General features: G+C 38.5%; 1 protein-coding gene across 4 annotated transcripts in view; it reads right to left on the reverse strand.

Annotated features, from left to right (window-relative positions):
- The window catches only part of RNF130 (ring finger protein 130), a 48232-nt gene that overhangs the window by 13072 nt on the left and 10722 nt on the right, over nt 1-24438 (reverse strand). For all 4 annotated transcript variants that reach the window (XM_026858428.1, XM_026858430.1, XM_026858426.1 and 1 more), the window contains 3 exons: nt 12013-12263; nt 8523-8594; nt 6618-6700 (listed from right to left, as the gene is read on the reverse strand). In XM_026858428.1, the coding sequence (XP_026714229.1) occupies nt 6618-6700; nt 8523-8594; nt 12013-12263 (406 nt within the window). The remainder of the gene's footprint in view (nt 1-6617; nt 6701-8522; nt 8595-12012; nt 12264-24438) is intronic.

The raw sequence follows: 24438 nt of genomic DNA on the forward strand, positions 1-24438 counted from the left end.
CTTCTAGAATCGCCAATATTTTGTGCTGATGGCAGTAAGAAAAAAAAAATCAGTAACTCTTACTTATTGTTGCCACCCTTTACTAATAGTTCAGCTAGAAGAAAAACTTAAAAAGAAGACTTTTCTTCCCCCCCCTTATTGTGGATGTGAGTATGCACATGGGCAGAATAACTATGGTAAAGTCCCCACCATAACTTTGTATAAAGTCTTGTCTCAATTTCTATGTAGAACCTGGCCATAAAGTGGTTAGGAAGAACACAGGTCCACCAGCAGCTGATTTTATTCAAAAGTCAGTGCAACCAACCCAAACACACACGTCTGATTTTGAAAGGGCTTTTATAATTATCACATCTAGGGAAAAAGAAGGTTTTTCCTACAACCATTATTTCCTGGTATCAGGAAGAAAAACATGTCCATCATAGATGGTCATAGAAAAAAAAATCTTTTAAAGATGAAAAAGCAAATCGCTCTCTGCAATAGAAAGCAGTCTGAATTGCCACCTACATTGCATACAAAAACCTTAGTCACAAACATGAATATAAATGTAACAGTGTTAGGACTGATACAAGCCACTATAGCAAGGATAGACTACACAGAGATCAAAACAACGTTTCTAAATTAAAGGAAATGTCCTCTTGGCTTTTCAAAAGGCAAAGAACTTTTCAGAGCATATTCATGGCAGAAATCGGGATCACTAGATTTTCTACACAATACAGCTTTAGCAAAACCTCATAATAACTGAGTCTGAATAACTGCCTGTGGTAAGAAGCCAGATTGTTCATTTCCAGTGGCACTGACTGCAGAGCAAGAAGCCAGTAAGAACAGGCACACCTGAACACAACAGACTGGTGATCATGACAAAGATCAGCAATTACAAGGGCTGCTTAGCCAGCGAAGAGCTGTGCGCTGAAACCAGCAGGCAAAGGGGCAGTGGCAGAACAAGGAGTTCTTGGATCTATTTGAGGCATCCGCATGGTCTGTAAGAGGTCATCCATGACCCCAAGGCAGCATAAAGTTGAGATACTATTTGTCCTCTCCTTTCTCAGGTTATCCTTGGTGCTCTATGCCTCAGTACGCTCATTGTGAGGTCTGGGATTTCTGTGCTCCCCATCCCTTGGGATTTTAAAGCCAGACACAAAATGATGCACATTACAAGATAATACTCTTTTAAGGAAAGCGACACAGAAGACCTCCTGAAATTGTTAATAAACATGGAAAGAGACAGTATATAATTATGTTTTGTCTATGGCTACTAAGATTGATGGATAGACTGAAATATATAAACATAATTAGGTTCCAAGCCAGAGCTACAACTATATATCCTACCTGTACTAAAGATGCATAGACTTAAAAAGTATAATGTAGTCAACAGAAGATGGACAGGGAGCAGAAAAATTTTGCTTATCTACATCCCAGATATTGCAGGAACAGAAACTTACAGAAACTCAGCTAGTCACTTTGCTGGCCTGTGTCCTGTAGCAATACAGTAATCATGAAAAACAGGATATATAGACATTGCTTACTGTTCAAATAATTGCACAAAACACAGACTCACTTCTACTGTTATTAGGTCTTAACTTATTCCCTTTATTACTCACAAAACTACAGGAAACAATGTTTAGAAATCGTGGATGATAGAAAATGGTTTTACATCTTCTGAAACAAATAGAGATGCTATTTTTCTATGTTAGGCAAATCACGGCTTTTAGCTGCTTATGTTTCCTTTTTAGTGTCTGAAGTTTTGTTTTTTTCTTTTTGAGTAGGACAAACCTGAAAATCTAATATTTTGGAAAACAGCAGACATCAAGACTCCACAGAAGCATGAAAACAGCTCTAATATATTGTTATCGGCTAATCAGTGCTGTAGAAGCACTCAGATCAAGTGAAGCAGGCAACTGATATGGATGCCAATCTGCTAAATATTGTGAGTTATTTTAAAGAGTCATTAGCAGTTTGATATAGTTTGAAGGCACCAAACAGCTCAACTATTTTTGTGACCTCTTAATTCTTTGCTTTTAGTTCCTAAACCTTCAAGGATGTTTATTAATGTATTTCAAAAAGATGCAGTTCTCCAAAGGTTATTTATTGATTTAAATCAGCATGGCTTTGCCTACTACTTATGCAGTTTATCTACTCCTTTAAAAGCTTGCTGATACCATCACCATGGTTCAGCTGTCTTGATTTCTCTGCTTGCAAGAGTTAAAAAGCAGTTATACAGCAATGAAAATAATAAACACATGAATTATTTTTAAAACTCAGTCTGACAAAGCCAGCCCTTGCATTTTCTGCTGTCACAAACCTTCTCCATCTTCATATTTCTGTCACTTGTTTTTCAAGACCATAAACATGAAGAGTTCCTAGTGAGTTGCTCTAGGTCATGGTGGCTGATGACGTTCCTCCAGGAGCCACACTGGGGAGTCTAGTGTGACACAGCTTTCGCTGATTCTCCAGCCTTGGGGCTGTAAGAAGCGTGGCCAGCAGCCAGGCTGGTAGCACTGAAGGAGTCTCCCATGCGGGCATAGCTCCAAACAGGTGACCTGCAGGTATTTTTCCACTCTGTCAGCATACCCAAGCCAGTTGCCCTCCAGCTTGTAATAAACACCATAACACAGACTCCATTGTACAACACAGCTTCTTTGCAGCATTTCAGAGAAAAAGTGAGTTAGAAATCTCTTTTGGTGGTGTAATGTCTCTGAATTTACATGTCACACAAGAAGAAGGGTTTGAACAAGTTTATAAGTGCTATTTCCCAAGAGCTTACTACACTTCTCTGCTCAGTGCAGCATCCCACCAAAGGGATCTGATCAATCTGGCTCCTGCTGGCAGTAGCTGCTCCCCTTGCCCTGGGGTACAAACCTCCCTGGCTGGTGAGGGGCACTCAGGTCCTTCCTGCCCTGCTGCAGGCAGCCCATTACAGCTAGCACAGCTGAGGAGATGTCTGGCCTGCTGCGGTGAGAAGGAAGGCACCACATCTCCCCCGTGGCAGGCAATGCCAGGGGAGAGCAGCCTCAGTGCTTCCCATAAATACAATAGCATTGCTGAGGGAAAAGAGACTGCCCTTGCAAGCAGGTAGCAGAGAAAAAGGGAGTTGTGCAGAGACATTGCCGTAAGCAGAAAGGGTGGCATTGAGAGATGATGTTAATTTGCTCTTTAGAAAAAAAAAAAAAGGCAGCTATTTGCAGCCACACAGAATCAAACAGATGAAAATCTGGCTTAGTCACTTCTACTTTCTTGCCCGGTACAGGAATTAAGAATTTGGCTCAAAAGCCATTTATTTTAACATATTCACTACCCTAATTCTTTTCCTACCTTGTAAATTCCTTCCTTCCCAGACCATCCTCTGCCCTTTACAACATTACTCTCTGCTTTTCTGTAACCTGTCACTTTGCTCTCTCCTTCCCTTATCTCTCACTAGTCCTTCACACTACCCTCTCCTGATCACTTTTCACCTAGTGCCTGTTCATCTCCCAGATGTACCAGTGGGAAGGTAGAGTAAAACTATCTGAATAAAGAAAATTGTCCATGAGAATCTTTCTGACATTTACTTACTCATTTTTAACTTACATAATGATATTCACAAAGACAGAGACGTTCCTCAGGCTTGTGAGCCTGACAGATGGCTGCCTTATCCCTGTGTGCACCAAAGGCTACAGGTATGTCCATAGGCTGCTGGTAGTGAACATATTTCTCTCTGAAGCACAAAATTAATGGTAGAAATTCAACTGCACTGTTTGCAATCATTCTCACTTTGGTTTATTTTTAAATTGGCCACAATTTCCCACCTGCCACAAAACCTTACATCACAAATGGTGTTTCACTACAGAACTTTAGGTGCAGCTTGCTCAGCTGCTGGAAAGTTTTGCCTGCTGTGAGTCTGCCCAGACCAGACTCCTCTCTGCTGAGGCACAGTGACAGACCACAATTAACTGCAGAGAACAACTGTGGTACCAAAGTGAAATATTACTTTTAAATTGATGAAAGCAGCAAGTATGTCATATGACAGTGATTCCTGGTGTCTAATGATTATAGCTTCCTCAACAAGCACAGTAAGAAAAACTTTTAGCCTTTCATTTACTTCCTCTTGGTTGAGCCATTTTTTCCATGGTTTTCTTGTAATTTATTTTCTCATCTGGCTTTAGAGACTCTCTTGCAGGATTTTTTTGTGTATGTGTTGGTTTTTTTGGTTTTTTTTTTTGTTTTTGTTTTGTTTTGTTTTTTTTTTTAAAGCTAACTTTGCATGTTGCATTAAGGTGAGAGGTTGAAGTATGATGAAGTAGGAGGGGATTGAATCTCCAAAACAAGATTTGGGGAGAAGCATCTCAGATGCTGAAGAATGAAAAGTCTTAGATGCCATCTGAAATCTATTGGGCTCGTCTCTGCAGGTACTGGTTGGCTCTTCATCTATAAATATAAAAATGTCTTGTGGAAAGTATCCATCTCAATGTTTCCATCTAGCCAAGATGGTTTTGCACTCAACTCAAAGCTGAGCTGCAGCAGATGAAAAGTGAGATTTAAAACAAGAAAGTGAACATAAAAGTTGTCATACAGCCTTCGGCAGGAATGTAATCTGAGCCTTCACTGACATTACATTCTTGCGAAAAACAGAACCGAAAAGGACCTACACAAGAGCCCTGATATCTCCTTTACATGGGAGATTGCGCTGGGGGACGCTGTGCTGGGACAGCAGCCAGGTGCACCTTCACCCATCTCTCTGAAGCAGCTCTATCCCTGAGAGCAGGGAGCTGCCTGTCTGCAGGACTGTGACTCACCAAAGGTGTCTGAAGGAAATGAACTTTAGTTTTTCCGAAATAAAAAAAATAGTTAATCATCCTCTTGATTAAATTGTATTGTATCTGCTGATACTAGCAACACATCCATTGCTTGGACAGTGGCAGTTGTTTAACTAAGGAAGTTGACTATTAGTCCCAACTCTGCTTTCTCTGCCTTGTGCTTAGTGGGAGAAGATGCTTTCCTACCAGATGAAGACTCATTCTCTCTTCACTGGCAGTATCAAGAGAAAAGGCACAGAGGAATAGGACTTGTGAACCTCCATTCCACATCCTTGAGCCTCACAGTACCACCCCAAACTACACAAGTGAAGCTTTCTTAAGAGGCGTTTATCAAACAATCTCAGCGGTCCAAAACTGGTGTGCAGTTTCCAGAAATTCCTCTGCTAATTTCCAAATAATTTTCCACACAACAAATCAGACTAGGGCTTAATTCACATATGCAAACTTTATTTGGGATTACAATACAGGACATAACTCCCTGGAATCTTTAACACTTGGGAGTGCATTTTGGGGGCAAAAGAACATCATCTTTGAGTAAAAATGACCAAATATAAAAAAGAAATGTACATGCATCCACATGACCGAAAGGTCCCAAATTGTACAGATCTAAGACTAAGCTCTTCTATTCCCAAGTATTTTAATGGAAGTTTCTAAACAAACATTTGAATGGTATATTAACTAAGCAACAACACTGAGAATGACCTAAACCAGGTCATTGTTTTCCACAGTCCAAGAGGTAAAGAACATAGAGAAAAGTAAACTCAACTAACTTCTGGCTTCAGAAGCAGAATGCACACATATTTTGATCAATAAGATATAAAATACTGTTTTCCTTTTATGATGATAGAAATTCATTATGCATTAGAAGAAAAATATTCCTGCTATTCAGAACGGCCTACAGGAGGATTTAGAAGACCAATAATGAGCTCTTATGTGCTGCTGCTGCATGGCTGAAGATCAACTCCAATACCATGACTTTGTTGCTTCTAGAGCACCATGCAGAACACTATTTGTACATCAAGCACAGGCCAAATTACTGGATCTTTGCTGTATATATACAACATAACTTACATGTGGTTTTTGTGTCTGGAGTTAAGGAGAAAGCTTTGCATTTCAGAATACAAGGGAAAGATGTCCTTGGTAATGCTTAAGTCTACCAAAACATACCGATTCATCAAAATCAATCACCGGGTAGAAAATTACTTAAAAGCATCTCTCAAAGAGCAAATATCCCAAAACAACTCATGAATGGAAGTGGAATGGAAACAAACTGAAAACCTGTAAATGTCAAGAGAATGGCATAAAAGGAGAAATTATTACATTTTAAGAACCAATGCAGAATATCCAGCAGGTACGAATCTTCAGGCACAAGCCAAGAACAGACTGCACTGGAGAGACCAAAGACAGATGATAGCACCGTGGCTGATTGATGTCAGAGGAGGTATGAAGGTTGGAAAGACTGCATTTCTGTTTCCTACACTGCTTCAGAAACCAGCAGCCAATGTTGCTCATCTACAGTGCAGAATGCTGCAGCCTGCCTACTGCTCAGTCCTTAAATCTGCACCACCCTCACCCTTAATAGCTTCACTGCTGATGTGCCCAAACTGCCCATCTTCAAGATCGTAATCTTTTGTTTCATCGCTACCAGCATAACAGTGACATCACCCACCTTTACACCTCCTGGCATCATAGTGTAAAATAAAGCGGCTGTTATTAGGACTGGAAACATCTAACAAATGTGTCTGTAAATTACAATGCACATATTACCAAAATGAAGCAAAGAAGCACAAAGAATAGTTTCCAAACAAAGCAACTTTACTAGCTTACTTGCATGGTAAAATGCGAACAACATCGTTCTGCTTGTAACTCTCAATGCAGACAGCACAATGATCAAAGTCTGGGTCTGTTTCCTAAAATGAATAGAATGAAAATTCAAGTCAAGAGTTGAGGCTATGACAAATGTAAAAGTAGTTGTGACTAGTATATGAATTGCATCGTGCCAAGTGGCTGTTACTAAAAAGATACAAAACCAATGACTGGGTTATGTTCCAACCTGACTTGAGAAAGGCACCTCATCCATCCAAAACTCTCCATTTGGAGCTAATAAATGATCATATGAAACATTAGCTAAGGCCTAAGATGATTCTAATATTCAAGCTGAATCACTACAAAATATAGTGACTGTTTCCATATAGGCTTCACTTCAGCTTGGAGCTAAAAGTTCTATTTTATTCAGGTTTGGGATTTTTTTGGCAGCATAAGAATCCTGGGATTCCCTTTTATAACTAGAACTAGCAAATTTTACTTATTTCAGAGTCTCATATTTTTGTCTGCTGTTTACTTGCAGAATTATCATCATTCTTATCCAGACATGAAGATGAGGATCACTAACGGACTGGCTCCCTTCTTTGTCTTCCAGAAGTTATGATTTTTAGAAATTATTTTGTTTTTTTTAAACACGAGAATTAAAAATTTCTAATGAAGAAGGGCTGACTTCCATTTGGATGTAGATATGGCATCAGCAATATACATTTAAAATGTTTGGGCCTGTGAAGCAGAACAGACTGCGCCTTCTCTTAGCTCAAGTTTATGATTCTTTTTGATGCCAGCAAGTTACTAGGAAGACACTGAGACAGGAACCACAGCAAGACAACAGCCACTCCTGGTCAGCACCAGTCAGTGCTGCATGCAGAGAATCCCCATGGGCTGCTCTGATGAAGGACAGGCTTTCTCCTACTCTGGTCACCTGCACCTCTTGCTGTCTGTACTGCAACCTACACGTCACTTGCCAGTTTTGAATTTATGCTGTCAAAATGACAGCATCTTTTTTCTTAATATGGAAAAGTTTCCATTGTCTATATATACTCCCATACCCACAAAAGATTTAGTGCAGTGGGCTGTCTTGAAATAAAACTACACAGGGAGGGAAAAAGAGCAGAAAGACATTTTTTCTGCCTTCTCTCTGAAAGCAAATTTTTCCATCACTTACTAATCTTCCACTGCTGATAGTGTTGATAAGAAAGATAAAAAGGAATCACACTAAAAAGGCCCAAGGAAATAATCTCTTAAAAATCAAATCATAGCCAGAATTCCCTTGCCTTCTGCAAATTAAAGAGCAAAAATTAAGCAAGATTAAGTGACTGTTTTTTCCTTTCAGAATCAAAGACAAAGCAGTACTGCTCATAAAAGTGGAAAAAGTTTAGTACAACACACCATATATTTTAGTTTGTATACTGGCAAGAAATAGTTCTGGAGTAACATTCACTATCTTTAATGAAATACCTGCTTATACTCCCCCACAATTATTGGATATTTGATTTTACATAAGAGATTGTCCTTTATTGCCTGTCTTTTAAATTTATTTTTACTTTACACAACTTACATATGCAATGATTCAAAGCTTACAGAATTCCACATAAACAATGCTAGCCCTATGTACTCCTACCAGCAAAACCCCCCAGCCAGTTAGCACACAAAACCACTCTCACTCCTAGTTGCCAGATGGAGTGCAAGTAGTATTTAAAGAAGAAAAACGTCTTTGAAATGTACACACTTACAGCATACAACAATACTAAAAATTACACAAAATACTGTGCCGTAGGACAAAGTAAGTCTCCAACAAGGAAGGCAAGGTCATAAATCAGAAGCAGAAAGGAAAAACTGTGATTGTTTCCCCCAGCAAGAATTGAACATCATGCTCAAATTTACCACACTGAAATATTATTATTATACCTTATCACCCTTCTTTACTGTCCTGGTTGTCAATTTACCAATGGCTTTCTTGGCAGCATCTCCAAGACGACGCTAATGAAGTGACAAAGAAAGGAACACAAATTAACCCTGATAATGAAGCTTCATTACTGTTCTTTATAATGACTTATTTGGGCTCAATACTAACATTGCAACACACACTATGGCAGTAGGCCAACACAAGACAAAAAGCATACACAAAGCTCACAGATTTGCCAGAAAGAAAAAACCCAACAGTTGAGCCCACAATGTGCTCTGTAAGCATGGGCATAAATGTCATGGACCCTATAAAAGCCCACAAAAGTGATCCATGTTTGCGTGACAAAGCTAAATCAAACCCAGCCCACAGAATAAAAGCTGAAGCAACATGCCCTCCCAATGATTTCCATTATATTCTGTTCATATTGCTTTTTATTCAGATCTTAAGCTTGAAGGTTTTTTTTCCCCCCGAGCAGGGCTGATCTTATTCTGAGATGTAAGAGATCCTCTCAGTGTAACCTAGTTTCTCTTTTGCTATTACCTCAAACCACCAGGATCTCAAAGAGGAAAATGATGGGTCATGAAATCTAAATAAGCCAATACAGACTTAAATAAAGCTGAAATAAACATTAGTTTGAAGATGAACCTCAATCTGAATGCAGAGGCCAAGCCATTTTTTTGTTGTTTATGCTGTTTTTATGACCACCACTGTTGGATGGAAGGAGCCACTTTGGCAATTCAAGTCCTGATTCTGCTGCAATGCTCAGTTCCCAGCCAGCGGAGGAGAATGGCTGCTTGCCAGCTGTCTGTGGAATCCCAGAGACCAGGCACCAAGCGGAACAAAGCTCACGTCTCCTTATTTCAGGAACCTGAGACATCAGATTTTGTTTACATTGACTGGAAAAAGGGGAGTTCATCCTTCATCTCCATCTTGTACTAAGTACTCTACCTTTGAAGGAGAGGGCTGTTTCTGAGAATGTAACCTGCACCTACCAAAACCTCCCGTATAGCTTGAAACAAATCTGTGGGGTTTGTGCCCACCTTCTGTACAGTTGAAAAAATTAAATCCTTCAGAAGGTGTAGCCCCCCTGTACCATACACTTGATCTGCATACAAAGGCTGCTTTTGAGACAAAGAGCACAGAAGTCCACCACAACCAACTGTACCAACATTATCCTAGAATTACATATGCACTTTTTTTGTGGTTTCCACAGAACAGCAGCTCTTACATTTTTTAGAGCACAGATTTGAAAAAAACCCCACCAAACTAGTTACCCAGTCGCAACTACTGGAAGTATACTGACATAGGAAATGCAGCATCAGAAACAGATCTTGGATAGGGAAATTATATGCTTCCTGAAGTCAGGAATCTCAACCTAATTTCCAACATGTGAGAAACTGGTCAATTTATGGAAATCTAAATTACATGACCTGGAACACACATATTAGCTTGAGTACTTAACAACTCAGAACACACTAGCACACTGCTGGAGTAGATAATCATTGCATAACCAAAAGTGTGATTACTAAGAGAGGAACAAGGCTGAAAAGGCATTTAAGTGTTCAACACTAAAAACAAAGTAATTGTGGGTAGTATTTTAGTTGTACTGCACATGATTGTATATGTGCTACAAGAAATCTTTAGTGTTATTTTCCTATTGGAAGCACAGTACTTCAGCAAAAGTCTTCCAAAACGTATGCAAGTTCTCTTATGCAAATAAATTTGCTAAACAATAACTTTCATCTCTTCTGAGACATCCATCTCTTCCATTTTCTGATTTTAATAAATACTTTTCAATGTTAACATTTGAAATGCTCGGGATTTGCTGTTTTGGTAATTTAGGGCATAGGCATACAGCATCTGCTTGCTTTTAAAACCCAGAACTGTCGTGATGAAAAATGCCACCACCACATACAAAGAGTTTCATATCTCTGGAGGAAGTGCACAAGAGTAACGATGTGAAATACCAGTATCTACTTGCACTATCTACAAAACAGAGCATGTTTTGGGGTTTTTTTTGGTAAAGTGTGCCTCGACATAACTTAAAAACAAGATCATAGCCTAAAACAAGTTATTTCATCACTACCAGTACAGCCTTCTCTCTGTGAAAGCTCTCAGAGCTCTTTAAAAATAAGCCATAGCTGTCGCCACCTTCTTATTAAAGTTTAATAAGCTCAGCTTTTTAAACCACATAAAATTTTCATCAAGTTTCTCCTGACCTTTGTAAAAATCTAAAGAAAGAAAAAAAGGTCATAAGAGCCCTTTCCCCATGGAGCAACTGTTTTGAAACATAAGACATTTGGAAGAAGCCTAGAACCATGTAGGGGATGCAGAAGGAACAATTTAGTATTCCACAGATATTCATTGAGTAACAGTTATATTTAAACTTTCATCATCCCAAGGGACCACACTAAATACTGGCTACAGCGTGGTCATTTAAGAATGACATCCTTAGGAAAGTCTACAGAATGCCCATGGGACCTGCAGCATCAGAAACTATTTATTGAATCTGAAAAGGAAATCCTTTGTCACAACTGAGGCTTTGTAAGTTTGCATTTGTTTTAGGTTTGACAAAACACCAAAGCACTGCCTCACCGTGAGCTCCTGTGTATTAGCTGTAATTCAGTGGGAAAAGGGGGGACAGGGACTAGAGTCAGCAGCTTTGTAAGTCAGCCTTGACAGAGATATAAAGGCAAAGAGAGCACAGTGGATTTCCTGAGGTTTACTGACCCTTCTCAATAAAAGTCAAGGCACACTATAGAAGCAGTGGGTCATTAAGTCCACACTAGTAAAACATTTACTTCTAAAGTTTAATCCATATTTGAGTTGATGACTTGATTTAGTCAAGATCTCTGAGTATGGCCATACTTAATTCAATTCTTAAATCAAGACTTGAAAATGAATATAAAACAGGCATACTGGACAAAATTTTACTTAAAGTATATGACCAGGAGAATTAGGCAGTCCTTGCCAAGTGTTATCTTGAATAAAGCTGAAAGTTAACACACATCACTAAGCAGTTCTATATCTTAGTTTTCTTACCCTAACATTCATGACAGCTTACAGTTTGGAAATATCTTTATACAACCTCTGAATTACCTTCACTATTACTGAAGCTATCCTTAAGAACATGGATAGAATTTCTAACAAGTTGATTCACAATCTAACTTTCCTCCCCATTCCCAACATACATACAGTATGTATTATTCAACCAACCTGAAATTTATCTTCCTCTTGAATGTATACTCATCAAACCCCAAATATTTTGCTTCAGTTTATTCTTTCATATCATATAAGACGACCTTGTACTGGTCCTGCTCAGGATGAAACACTGGTATATAAAAATCCTTGTCTGGCAACATACTCTGCCTTGCAACAACGGTGTTCTGAACAGCAGTTTGATGGACATTCCTTAGAAATTATTTGCTCTCTATTGCCTAATGTATACAGAAATATCAACTCCAGAACTTAGACGAAAAAGAGTCTCCTTACCTGATTCCTGTCACGAGCACTTGTGTACCTGATCTTCTGGATGAAGTAAAATATTAACCATGCTGAAGAAATTATCATCAAAACAATGAATGATATTGACACAAAGACTAGAGAGCCCCGACTGAAGTTTTTTGGAGGAACACGGGACCCAACTGCTATTGCCATCAGGACAGATATATTCTTTTCCAAGTAATTCAGGATCTCCTTAACCTTTGATTCTGTAATCATGACAGCAACAATGTCTCCAGTTCCTATAAAAAGAAAAAAAATATTTACATTTAGAATTAACATGGCATGCTGCTTAGAAGATTTTCCAAATGCAAAGCCATTTGACAATTTAGAGATTTTAATCTAAACCATCTATAGCACATGGAACATGCTACTGGGCACTCAACTCATGGCTTGTCCTTCAAACCAGGGCATTAACATGCAAACTGTCTGCAGCTCCACACACAGTAACAGATCTCTACTGGTGGTTATACAGTACTTCCCACATTGTAATGATTGTGTCCAGTCTGAACTAGCTTTAAAGCCACATTTGTTCCAGATTTGAAGCTGTGAACACTTAAACAGATAGTGCACAGAAAAACATTTAGAAGATGAGTTCAATGATACGGCTACAGTGGTCTTAGTATAAACAGCGATGTGTACAAGTTGCTCGAGAGTTATGCAAGTTCCCCTGCATGGTTATGTGGTTTCCATATGTCACTAAGCTTGTCAAGGACCTGTAAATCACAGTTCCAGCACAGCAGCAACAAAGTCAAACTTCTACCTACATCACTTCAGAGAGAAGTGAAAGTAAAGCAAGAAAGTCTGGCTGCAAAGTAGAAGAGAAATGAAAAACACTTGGCAGAAGTTTGAGTGCTGATTTTATCACCCATACAAAGACACGCTTGATAAGATTGCAAAGAGGCTGTCAGCTCCATCAGCTCCATTTTGAATGTGTAGCCCATCTGGTTTTTGTAGTGTCTTGCCTCTAGATTACCTCCTGTCCCAAAGGGAAAATTATTGGTACAAGTATAATAAGAGAATCAAACCACAAGCTTGCTGAAAAAGAACAAAATCATCTGTAGAGCAGAGAGCGCAGCAATCTTTTAAAAACAGAGGCCCTATAAAAAAAAAAGTAGATCTTGAACTCAGGGCAATTCTGATCTAAGTTCAAAGAAAGTAAAGTTTATAGGAAAACCAAAGCCAGGAAAAAAGCCTTATGAGTGCCATTCTTACTCATCCAGATCTATTTGCTTCCTATACTAAAACCCCTTTCAAGACCTATTTTCAAAATGCTTACAAAGTCTGCTCATCTGTTTGCTCCATCTGCTTGCTCCACATTCCTTCAGAGAGGAACTGTATAATGCAAGTAACTTCAGCACCAAGATTCTGGATTTAGAGTGGATTCAAGTTACAGAGAACCTAGCACAACAGTGAAGAGAGAACCTATTTTAACACAATGTATTTGTGTTAAAAGTCTTTTAATCAAAATCTGATTTTTAGTAAGTTACTGTATCCACAAAACTATTTAGAAGACCCAAAAGAGCAGTATCTTTGAAACTCAGGGCAAATAAGTCAGGGTGAGAGACTCATTTTCCCAAATGGGGGCTTTAATAGAGCTGTGTAACATTTTAAAATGTTATCTCATCACTCTTTCCATTCACCATGCCAAATAATAACTTTTACAGTCACTATCCTTGGTTTTCAGAGCAAATTCCCTAACACTGGTGTTGCGAATTGTGCTGACAGAAATACTCAGAAGAATCAAATCTGATAATTTCAGAAATTAAGATTTGCACAATAATTTAATATCCTATAGACTCAAAATTGTTTTCCTCAAGGAATTTCAACTTTTCTTTATATAAAATTGAAATGGCAAAGACATTCATGCCTTGTCCTAGTAAAAGGGGTCTTAGTAGGAAAAGAATGTTCAGTGTTTCCTTCTGAATAATTTTGAAACAAGTGTCACAGTAATTCAAAACCTTTGAATAGCAAGCCAAACCCTACCCAATTTATGGATACAACTTATTTAATCACTAATATACCACAGATTCATACAAGGTCCACTTTAGTCCAGCTCTCCAGAGACACTTCAGTTCGAGACATAAGAGTTTGGTTTCACGCAAACTAACCAAGATATTTCAAAGGCAGGAAATCTCAGGAACAGATTAAAATTCTACTGATTGCTTTATTTTCAGAGGAAATCTTCTCAGATTCCTATTTGTCCAGTTGGGAAGACAGTCCCTGCCCAGACATGCAGCACTTAATTTTACAGGACAAGAGCCACCTTTCCTGCTGTATTTTGTACGTAGATGCAGCACATGCTCCAGCAACCTGAAACCCCTGCAGCTCAGATGGTGCAAGATCAATCAAGAACAGAGAATTTAAACTGCTTGATATTCTCCCTAGGACTCACTTCTGTTCTTCATATCTATCTTGGATAGTGAAGAAAGGCGGGGAAGGGTGCAGGGGGACTGTGCTCCCCAGAGCACATGTTCTGCTAAGCTCCCCAGGAGGTATTTATTTGCACTGAGGAATTATGTTAGTATTAAAATATCAGTCAGAAGCACTCAATGTAGCATTCCAACATGATTTACAGTTATCTGCAAAGCCAAGCTGACTAAGATCTGATAGTAGTCCAGTTCTGTCTGAATCAAACGCTGAAGCCTCTACCTATTCCCTGCTGCCCACGGAATGTGACAAAGCTGACAATCTGTCATGTGTTTTATATAAAGCCCAGCACAAAGGGAACCTCTGGCATCACTGCAAAGCGATTTGCATTCCAAATGATTCAACTGGGAACAGCCAAAGTGCTACTGCTGCTTCTGACCCTGTGAGAGCCAAGGAGAACTGCAGAAAAGAAAAATAAATTGTGCCTGTTTAACATACTGAAGCTCAGTGGAAACTGGGACTTGGTTCATCCATATTTTTGTCAGTGGCATCACCCTAAATAATTTTAGCAAGAGCTCCCTGTTTGAGAACAATTGGGGGCAGGAGGAGACACTGACTCATTTATTTTAAGCACCTTGAAACCTTGCATTTCTGAAACTTAAGCAGAAAAATCCTCAGGTGAATACAGAAAGAGTAACAGTGTTTGTAGAAGTTAGAATATGGTCTTACTACATAATCTTATGAAAAGCAATACTCTCCTCAGCCAAGAACAGAGTGTCCGGAGAAAAGAAGCTGGAATACTAACTAAAGCCAATGAACCACACAGTCAACCATAGATGACAAGCTAGGACAGACAGCAGGCATAAGATATTGATGCCTGTAAATATAAATCATTTAATTGCTATCATCCAAGCCCGGACAGCTCTTTCTAGCTTGCAATTTTACCATGTGCATGTTTAATCAGGATAGTTATACAACTCCATGTATGAAAAGGGATGAAGTTGCAATTAGCCATTAAACCTGTGCAATATTACATTGGAAAAAGAGAAGAGAGGACGACTTAATAGGTGAGAAGACACTAAAAACAAGATTGGAAAAACAGCAACATCCAGAAGTTTCTCACTTCAGCACAACACATTAGCTTTCACTAATCTATCTGTACCTCCTAGCAATTCTAAAAGAGCACATTTTCAAAGTCAGTAGAAAGTAATCAAAAGAAAAATTACTAGGCTCATCGCAGGCAAATAATTGTTTCCTTTTGTGTTTGTTTTGTTGATTCTTGACTACCGATTGTTTGTCTGAAACTCAAAATATGGACAACTATGGCCACAATACCAAGACCAGACTTCAGACACCTTTCATCCAACCACCCTCCCTTGGAGGATGCAGGGACTGGCAGCCTGCCAAACTGCTGATTTTTATTTTTTTTTTCTTTTCCTTGGGTTTGTGAACAGCTCAAGCAGCTGTTTGGTCAATATTTGGGCAGAAGGGCAGGTGAGACAATTCCTCCTGGGCGTATGAGCAACCTGGCACCAAACTGCTGCTACTGCTGCAATGTTTCAACCACCTTCTTGCAGCTGGGGAAGGAAAAATAAACTGAGATCCCATCTCAAGTGCAGCAAATGCTGGACCACTTGTAAGAGGCACTGAACTGTTTTGATTTGATGAGGCAAGGTTTGCAGAGAACTAAGTCAGATGCTCATAAGAAAGGTTAGTACTTTTCTAATGGCTGATATTTTTGGCTAAAGTCCTTGTAATTTCCTAGGTCTTTAAGAGTGCCTGCTGATGCTGCAGACACAGCATGGAACAGATAGACTGCACTCATCTCAGGCTTGTGAAAGAAGGTAATTCTCTCTTTAAACAGCAGACAATATTTAATTGTAATGGAATCCTTTCATAACTTCATTCTGAAAGACTGAAACTTAACATACATTTTTCTGAATAATTCCGGTGGCAATTTCAGAGTACTTAAGAAAACCAAACAAAATCCCCACCTTCCTAATAAAGGTAAAGAATGGTGTAGTCACTTGTAGGCTGGAGTCAGGGAATGATTCAGACATTGAAATGCCACTGCCTATTTGACTGCAACAACTGGAACAGTACAGTGCTAATGTAATTGGAAATACTACTGCCCATCTTCACAAACCAGACCTCCCTGTTCTTCTGTTAAAATCCTGTAACTGTATGTTAAGCATTTCTGAACACTGTATATCACAAAAATACAGCACCACACTGTTCAGCACTGAGGAAAGGGATCAGTCCTATTACGGTGAGTGGCAGGTTTCTTGGAATAACATTAAGTAACAGTGAAACCACTCCAACGGAATTTGGGAGCAGACAATGTCAGCAAAGAAAACAGGAAAGCACAAATCAAGTGCTATGGTTATATATGAAGTTTTGAGAGAATGATCACAGGTTCTGTGAAAACACCAGAAGACATCTGAGCTGCAAGGGAGCAGAGGCAGAAGCAAGAATTACCCCTACAAGGTAAGAGATATAGCCACAGAGGATATAAACCAAGGAACCCTCAAGGTGAGGGAAAGGGAAAAGGCATACGGAACTGTATGCAGAGCTGCACTGCTAGAGGAGTGGGGAGCACAGCTTTTAAATATTAATTCCATGGTACATAACACTGGTGAAAAATACACAAATTATTCAGATACCTTACAATTTTAATCTAAAATAGAGAAATTTGTCATGAAGAGTAAGTCTTACATTATAAAACAGCCTTTCGGAAAAGCAGACACCAAGAGGAAGAGCCTTGGCATATCTTCAGAGTGATTAAAACAGGTCTAGCTGCACATATTTTTATTTTGATCTAATCAAAGTAAACAAGAGCACATCCAAGTTGTCAACACACAAGTGCAATCTCAAGAGTAAAATATGTTGAGATGTTCCAAATCTAATACTCCTGAAAACAGAAAAAACCTGTAATATCTGACAGTTATTTATGTCTAAGGAAGGCAAGAATTTAATGCCAAGAATGTACATCAATTTTAAAATGAGACTGGATAGCGTTTTAAAACATTTGTCTTCCTGTTGCCTTTCTAATAATTAAAACATTGAATTCTTGTCCGTATGTAAACATTTACTTTAGGATACCTATTTTATGTAGCGTCAGACACTAGAACAGATGTTAACATGAGAAAATCATAAAGGACAGCAGTATATGAAACTGTTACCTGAAGTTAGGCTGTCACAGGATGCTTCAGTTAAATATAACCAGAGAAACCACTAGCTATCCCAAAACACTGAGCAGATATTTGCAAAAATCATGAGTCTCTTTCCTACACAACCCTATTCAAAGGAACTTGGGGGGGGAAAAAAAAAAAAAAAAAGGAAATCTTCTGAGTTTAAAACTTGAATTCTCACTGTCTACTTAAGAGAACAAAGACGTAGACGTTCAAGTTTAGTAAGGAACAGGCTTCTATGAATCACAACCAGAATATAGTCTGAAGAACACTCAAAACTCTTCTTTGCAGCAAAAAGAGCTTCAACAGATTTTACTCTACCAGGCTAAGAAAGCACTGCACTATGCCCTCTAAATATGACTACATACATTTTAGTATTTTGCAACGTACCACGCATTACTGTACTGCTAACAGACATGTGATGGATGTTCATAAAGTTCTGCTCCTTGAAGAAAAGCAGACATATGATTGAGGCGTATGATTAGAAAACCAGAAACAGCAAGAGTAGCTTTCCAAAGATGGGCGTGACAACTCAAAATAAATATTAAAGCCTAATCAGATTCTTGTTGTGCTAGTCTGTAACACATGAAGTCCATACATGAGAAATACTAATCCTATAAGCAGAAATGATCTTTCCAATGCCTTCTTTCATTAAACAAGAAATGATGCCTCTGTATAATGTTCTTGCCATACTTTTGATCAGTTTTATAGTCTACTATGACCGAGAGTTTCTAAAAGAGCAACTAAATAGCAAAATCAGTTGAGGAAACTGTTGGGCCATATTTGGATTACAATTGCTGATGCATTATTTCATAACTCAATTGCTCATTTCTCAGGGAGATGTTTCTTAAGCAGAAATCTGTGTAAGATCAAAACAGGTAGTCACAGCTAAATCCTCCTGCTTCATTCACAAGTCCAAATCATGCTGATACATGTGAGATGGTGGAGCTGCTGGACGTCCTCAAGCTTGACAAGGTCCAGCTGTTTCTGCTACACCCACCATACCCCACTCAAGAAAACCAACACTTAGAATCTCTCAAAGATACAATACAATACCAGTATGTAGGAGAGAGGTGTTGGACTTTGGCTTCACTGCAGACCATTTCCTCTCCACCAACCTCACCCAGAGAGCTCCTTTTCATCTTCTATCGTAAGTCATATGACACTAAGCACTGTTAGAAAAATTATGAGCCTCCTATTAAGTTAGAAGATGCACCTACCTCTCCTCTAAGTGTCCCACAAGTTCCTGAACTTCTACCCCATTTTGATTTTTAAAAGCAAAAATATGCTATTTCAACACTTGATAGGCATCAGGAAGACAGATTCATGACTGGGCTGAAAAGCAGGGAGCACCCAGAAGGGAAATTTATACACCTCTGGAACCAGAACTGCAGCAGAGATCACTTAAAATGGTAAGGACACTGGTTTTGTGGGTGCCCCCCCCCCCTTTTGATTGCCTTGATCATTTTACTTAATATCACATATTTCCTTTCTGTAGAAGGACTTTTTATCTTCTAGGAATTATATTTATATGTATTTTTTAATGCATGTAAGCTCTCGGGTTCTTTACGCTAGGGAAAACCAAGCCTAGATAAGGGAAATGCAGACAGATGTTGCAATGATTTTAACAGACATTTCACAAAACTTTTTTCTCTTTTAGCAATGTTTCTTTGCATCTACTTGCACTACAATTCTTTTGAAAAGGAAACAGACATTCCACTTAAATCATGCCAGAAAAATAAAAAAAAACTTGGTACAAAGAAATTTATAATTTTATGATTTCCTTTCCACAATCTGTGCATATTCACATAGTTTTACAAAGCATTTAGCTATGTATTATGGAGAGTAAACTGCATTTGCAGTTCTATCTAATGAAGATTTTTACTGTTAAGGTATTAGTATTCTAACAAAGCAGACCAAATTTTATATTCAAACCTTGAGCAAATGCAAATTAATAAAAAGCAGAAGTGTCACATTAAGTTTTAACTAGGGACATGGTGTAACCCTAACACAGGACACGCTACTGAGAAAGGGTTCCTCACATCACAATTTCACATATTTCCGGAATAGTCTTTCTATCTTCAGAAGATATTTCTGCTTATTTGAAAATAACATTTTGTCAAGTACATTTCTGAACAACGTCCAAAACCCGTTAGATCTGGATTTAACATCCAAGCACATTAGTGTCACATTCTTGATTAATAATATTAATATAATCTAGATCTTACTGGTTCAGCCATCAGTTTAAGACACACTTGGCTTTTGATAACTAAAAGTCTCCATAATCTTGCATTCTGTAGTATGACCAGGTGCTAGTAGGTGGCTTCCATTTTGCTCTTTCTGGATAGCAGTTTGTATTCCCACTAATGGAAGCTGAAGTTAAAAACCCAGGGATTTTTAAGAAGTGCAATCTGTCATGCTCATGTATTTTCTTCTATCTAGAGACAATTTTCATATAGATCCATCAATCTGGACGGTCATGCCAAACAAATTCAGCAAAGCACAAAAGAGAAATGTCAAGAGAGCCTGACCCACGGACACTACTAAATATTTTTAGAGCTTCAAAACTAGAATATTCATAGATTAATATAATAAATTTGATTCCACCAAATCCATAGATTTTGGGAATTACTCTTCTGCTGGAGCTCAGACTTTGGATAAGAAAAAGAATGTAATTACTTAACAGTCACTAATAGTCCCATGGGCCTTTTCACAGTCACAGAACTAATTACCCTTTCAGTTGGCTAAGGAAAAAATGAGCCTAAGTGCTGCTGTTTCAGTTGTGGATGAGGCATATACCACCCAGAAACACTGGTAAGAAGTTCTGCAAGGCACTGAGGCTATGTTAGCTTTGTAAAGAGGTTTCCCTGGCTTGTGTTGAAGAGACTAGTGCTTCCTTATGGTCCAGAATCTGTGCTTCAAACACTCCTCTCCATGTCTCGTTAAGTGTCAGACACCTCCATCTACTGTGTGACAGATTTTCCTGATGGATACACATCCAAAGAGATTCAGTGGAAAACAGGATTAGCTATAATAGTGCTGACACTTGCACCCCACAGATTCAGTTAGCAGATATAAACAATAAACAGTATAAAATGATCAAAGGTATGCAAGCTATGGTTAGAATACTGTTTTGCCTCTTTTAAAGCTTCAGCTTTACTGACCCATCTCTCTAGGGTAAATTAATAATAATAAAAATTTATAATAATATTGTAATACACAATAAAACGCACATTGAGCTGTAGATTAAAAGTAGGTCTCTAACCCAAGGAAAATTTTGCAGTTCATTTGGTACAGGGTTAAAATATTTGTCAGCGCAGATCTGTGCAAAATAATCCGCAACGCACCCTGCCACAGCTTTCACACATCAGTTCAAGAGACATTTGTGAGAAAAAGGCAAGCAGCAGAGGAAAAGACATGCAGCACACAGTGCCACAACAGAGGAGAGCAGCATTTCGACTGCCGGATCTCCGCAGTCTACCCTGCCCGCTCCAAATGAGGGCAAGAGCATGGAATAGCCATTAGATGGCAACAACTCCAAATGACTTCCTGTCCTTCCTGCCTCTGACCCAGTGACCTAAAATAATCCACATAAAATACATTCAGTTTTATCACAGTTCAAAGAAAGTACAGACCTCGCTTCCTGTGCTAGTGTGCTTTTTAGGTGAATACAGGGCCAGAAATCCTCCCCTTGAAAGGAAAACGTTTCTGGGAGACAGTGTTGGGCAGCTCTCCCGCAGTACTACAGCAGGAGAACATCACCTCCTGTGCACATCACAGAACTGAAACATTCTTGCAGAAAATTAATGCATCATTTCTTTAGAGTTACAGTGAAGATTGATCCTGATGAGATGCCTGCAGCTTGTTCAAAAGACTTTACAAGATCTATCTGTGTCAGATAAATCCTCTCTGACAAAGGTATTATATTACAAGTTGTTTAAATATTTCAGGAAATTTCTTCAGCATTGATAAACAGTAGTTATTGGAATCCAGCAACAACTTACATATGTATCTTTTTATGTCTATATTTGTTCCACAAATTCTGAATATGAAATTTTAACTTCAGAGCCTTCCTTGGCTTACACTTTTTTCTGTAAATCCAAATAAAGGTCTAGATTTTAATAAGGCAGTTCAATATCAAATTTAACTCTTTGGTACTTGACAGGACTGTCTCCACCACAAACAAACAAGAATTAAAATGATATTTTACCTGCATTTCCTTCCTATTCCATAATTAATTATAAAGGAGGCAGCTACCAGATATTTTCTCTACCACTCAGGCTCTTTTTTACATTAGACAATCTTTGTTTTGCTTCAAGAGAAGTAGCAAGCAAAACCACTCATAAAATGCCTTCCTGCCAGTGAAATCATAGTTTAACATAATCTATGCTAGGAAAGATGTCCTTCACTTAGGTGATAGAGGACACCTACAAAAATGTGTAAAACAGGTTTATTTTACATGCACACAGTAATACATATAAGGATATACATAGAGAAAAGAAAATAATGTTGCAAATAACATTAACAGAATTTTTAAAAAAACCAAAAAACCACCTTCACTGACTCCTTAGGGTTGATACCTACTTTAAAACTCACCTAAAGTCAAAGGGGTACACACTTAGTGGACTATCACACAAGAGAAAGCAAATTCTGATATTAGCAATAGAAACTGTTCATTTCACATTGTTATGATAGACTGATTCAAAAGTGACAGTTGTTACCTAGCCACCAGAAAGCATTTATATTCTGCTAAGTAACATGTTGAGTATGAACAAATTTCCATTAAGATTAAAATTTTCAAATGTGTGTTCAAGCATATAAACTTGGATAAAATATTAATCCAATAGGTGAGAACTGCTTACTGAGCTCTCTTCATAGAGAATCACCTCTCTTCAGGTGAGCAATATACATAAATCCATGTATTTTACTTCTTTTTAGCATAGACAGTGCCTAGGTGGGTGACTGGAATTCATGCAGATATCGAAGTAGGAAAGCATTCAGTTCACAGAGTGCATTATCAGCAGTTGCTGCTTTCTGCTTCACCAGGGAGGCAGAATATTCCTAAGGCTTGGTATGCAGCAGTATAAAAATTATGTTACAGTGATATAAAATGACACAAGGCCTATTTTCACCCGTCTACGGAAAGAAAACTTAGAGGCATAAACCTGTTCAGAATACAGTTGCAAAATCGCCTTGTGAAGAACACATTTTTAAAAGAGGAATACTGCACAGCGCTAGACATCATATGGAAGTATGACCAACTTGGCGGCTCACCTTCATTTTCACTTTATATCAACTCAGTTTAACACATATTTAACTGACTCAGCAGCAGAACAGCTATAAAATACACAGGGTCAACTGCTCCTGACCTTTAGGGACAGAAAATACTAAAGAAAAGAGATGTAGCACACCTCAATATCTAAGTAGTGGATGATGTGGTTGTTCACCACCTAGAGCATGCAAGCAGTGAACTGGTTGAAAAGGCAGAAGGAAGATGACCAGGGAGTGTCCTGAATGTGTGTAAGACTGCTTTATACACAACGTGTTTGAATAGGCTCATCATGCAAGCAGAGGTTCATGAATCTGTATCGCGCTTGGAATAATTCTGAGGGGAATGCTGGATTCCAAACCCTCCCTGTACTGAGGCTAACACCAAAGGACTAGTCTACATCTTGGTTACACACACTTGCAGTTCCTACATCAAGCAAACAGGAAGTTATTTATAGGAAGCTCTGCAAAGTGCAGATTGCTAAGGAGATCCCTTACGTGACCGTAACGCAATCAAAACAAACGCTGTGGAGCGACATTCCTCTTCATTACAGTGTGGTGCTAAGGTGGTACTTCAGTTCTAGATAATTACTTTTAGTCTGTCACATAGTTTGAACACTTCAAGCCCAATATTGAGTTAGTGCCTACAGCCCCAAGTCAGTGACAGAGATTCCAGTATACCAGGGACTGAGTACAAGCAGCTAAAAAACAGTATCTCAAACACTCGAAGATAAAATATGCATCATCTCTAGTAATTACATTTTTTTAAAGCTTGCCATGAGTAAGAGTAAATATTTGGAAGTCAACATGCTAAATAACAAGTATCCAAACAGTTGCCTGGCTAGCTTACAAGACACCATTTTACCCACAGTAGCTCTCATTTTTCATAACTTGAGACATTATTTCATCCTACCAGAACCACTGATACCATTTCAAAGGCAACACACTCATCTTCAGAGCTGAAACACTGAGTGAACTAGGATTTCCTAATAAAAGACAGACACCATCCCATTGCTATGAAAGCAGCTGCCAAATCTAACATCATTACAAGACAGTATTAAAGTTATAATCAAACCCATTACATGATTTAACATGTAATAGAGCAAACAATGCTAGAGCTGTATTGTTATTGGTATTTCAATATTGTTATTTCAAAGAAATAGCAGAGTTGAAGGTTTAGGAAGGTTTACATCAGCAGAGAGATAAGTGGCAAAAAATACAAACAGAAGGTGGCAAAAATTATTTCACTAGAATATGGGACTTTTTGCCTGCAGATTACTTGCAAAAATGTCTAAGGAAGGTACCTAAGATAAAAATGGATTGTCAACAGGCTTTGAATCGCAACACGGAGGTCAAAATCTCCCTGGAAAATTCCTGTGGTATACAGAATTGGGAAGGTCAAACCTCATTAAACCAGAAGCCACAAGACATTTCCTTTGAAAAAAAAAAAAAAAGAAAAAAGCAGCCACTGCACTTCTTTAGTAAAAGAATGATATTCTAATTGTGTGGCAATATGCAGAGCAATAATTAGGAAATTCAAGTTTCCAAGCAACCCCCTATGCCTAAAAGAAAAAGGACTGAAAATGTT

The sequence above is a fragment of the Athene cunicularia genome, assembly GCF_003259725.1.
Source record: "Athene cunicularia isolate RWA chromosome 13 unlocalized genomic scaffold, athCun1 chr13_part1, whole genome shotgun sequence".
Lineage (NCBI taxonomy): Eukaryota > Metazoa > Chordata > Aves > Strigiformes > Strigidae > Athene > Athene cunicularia.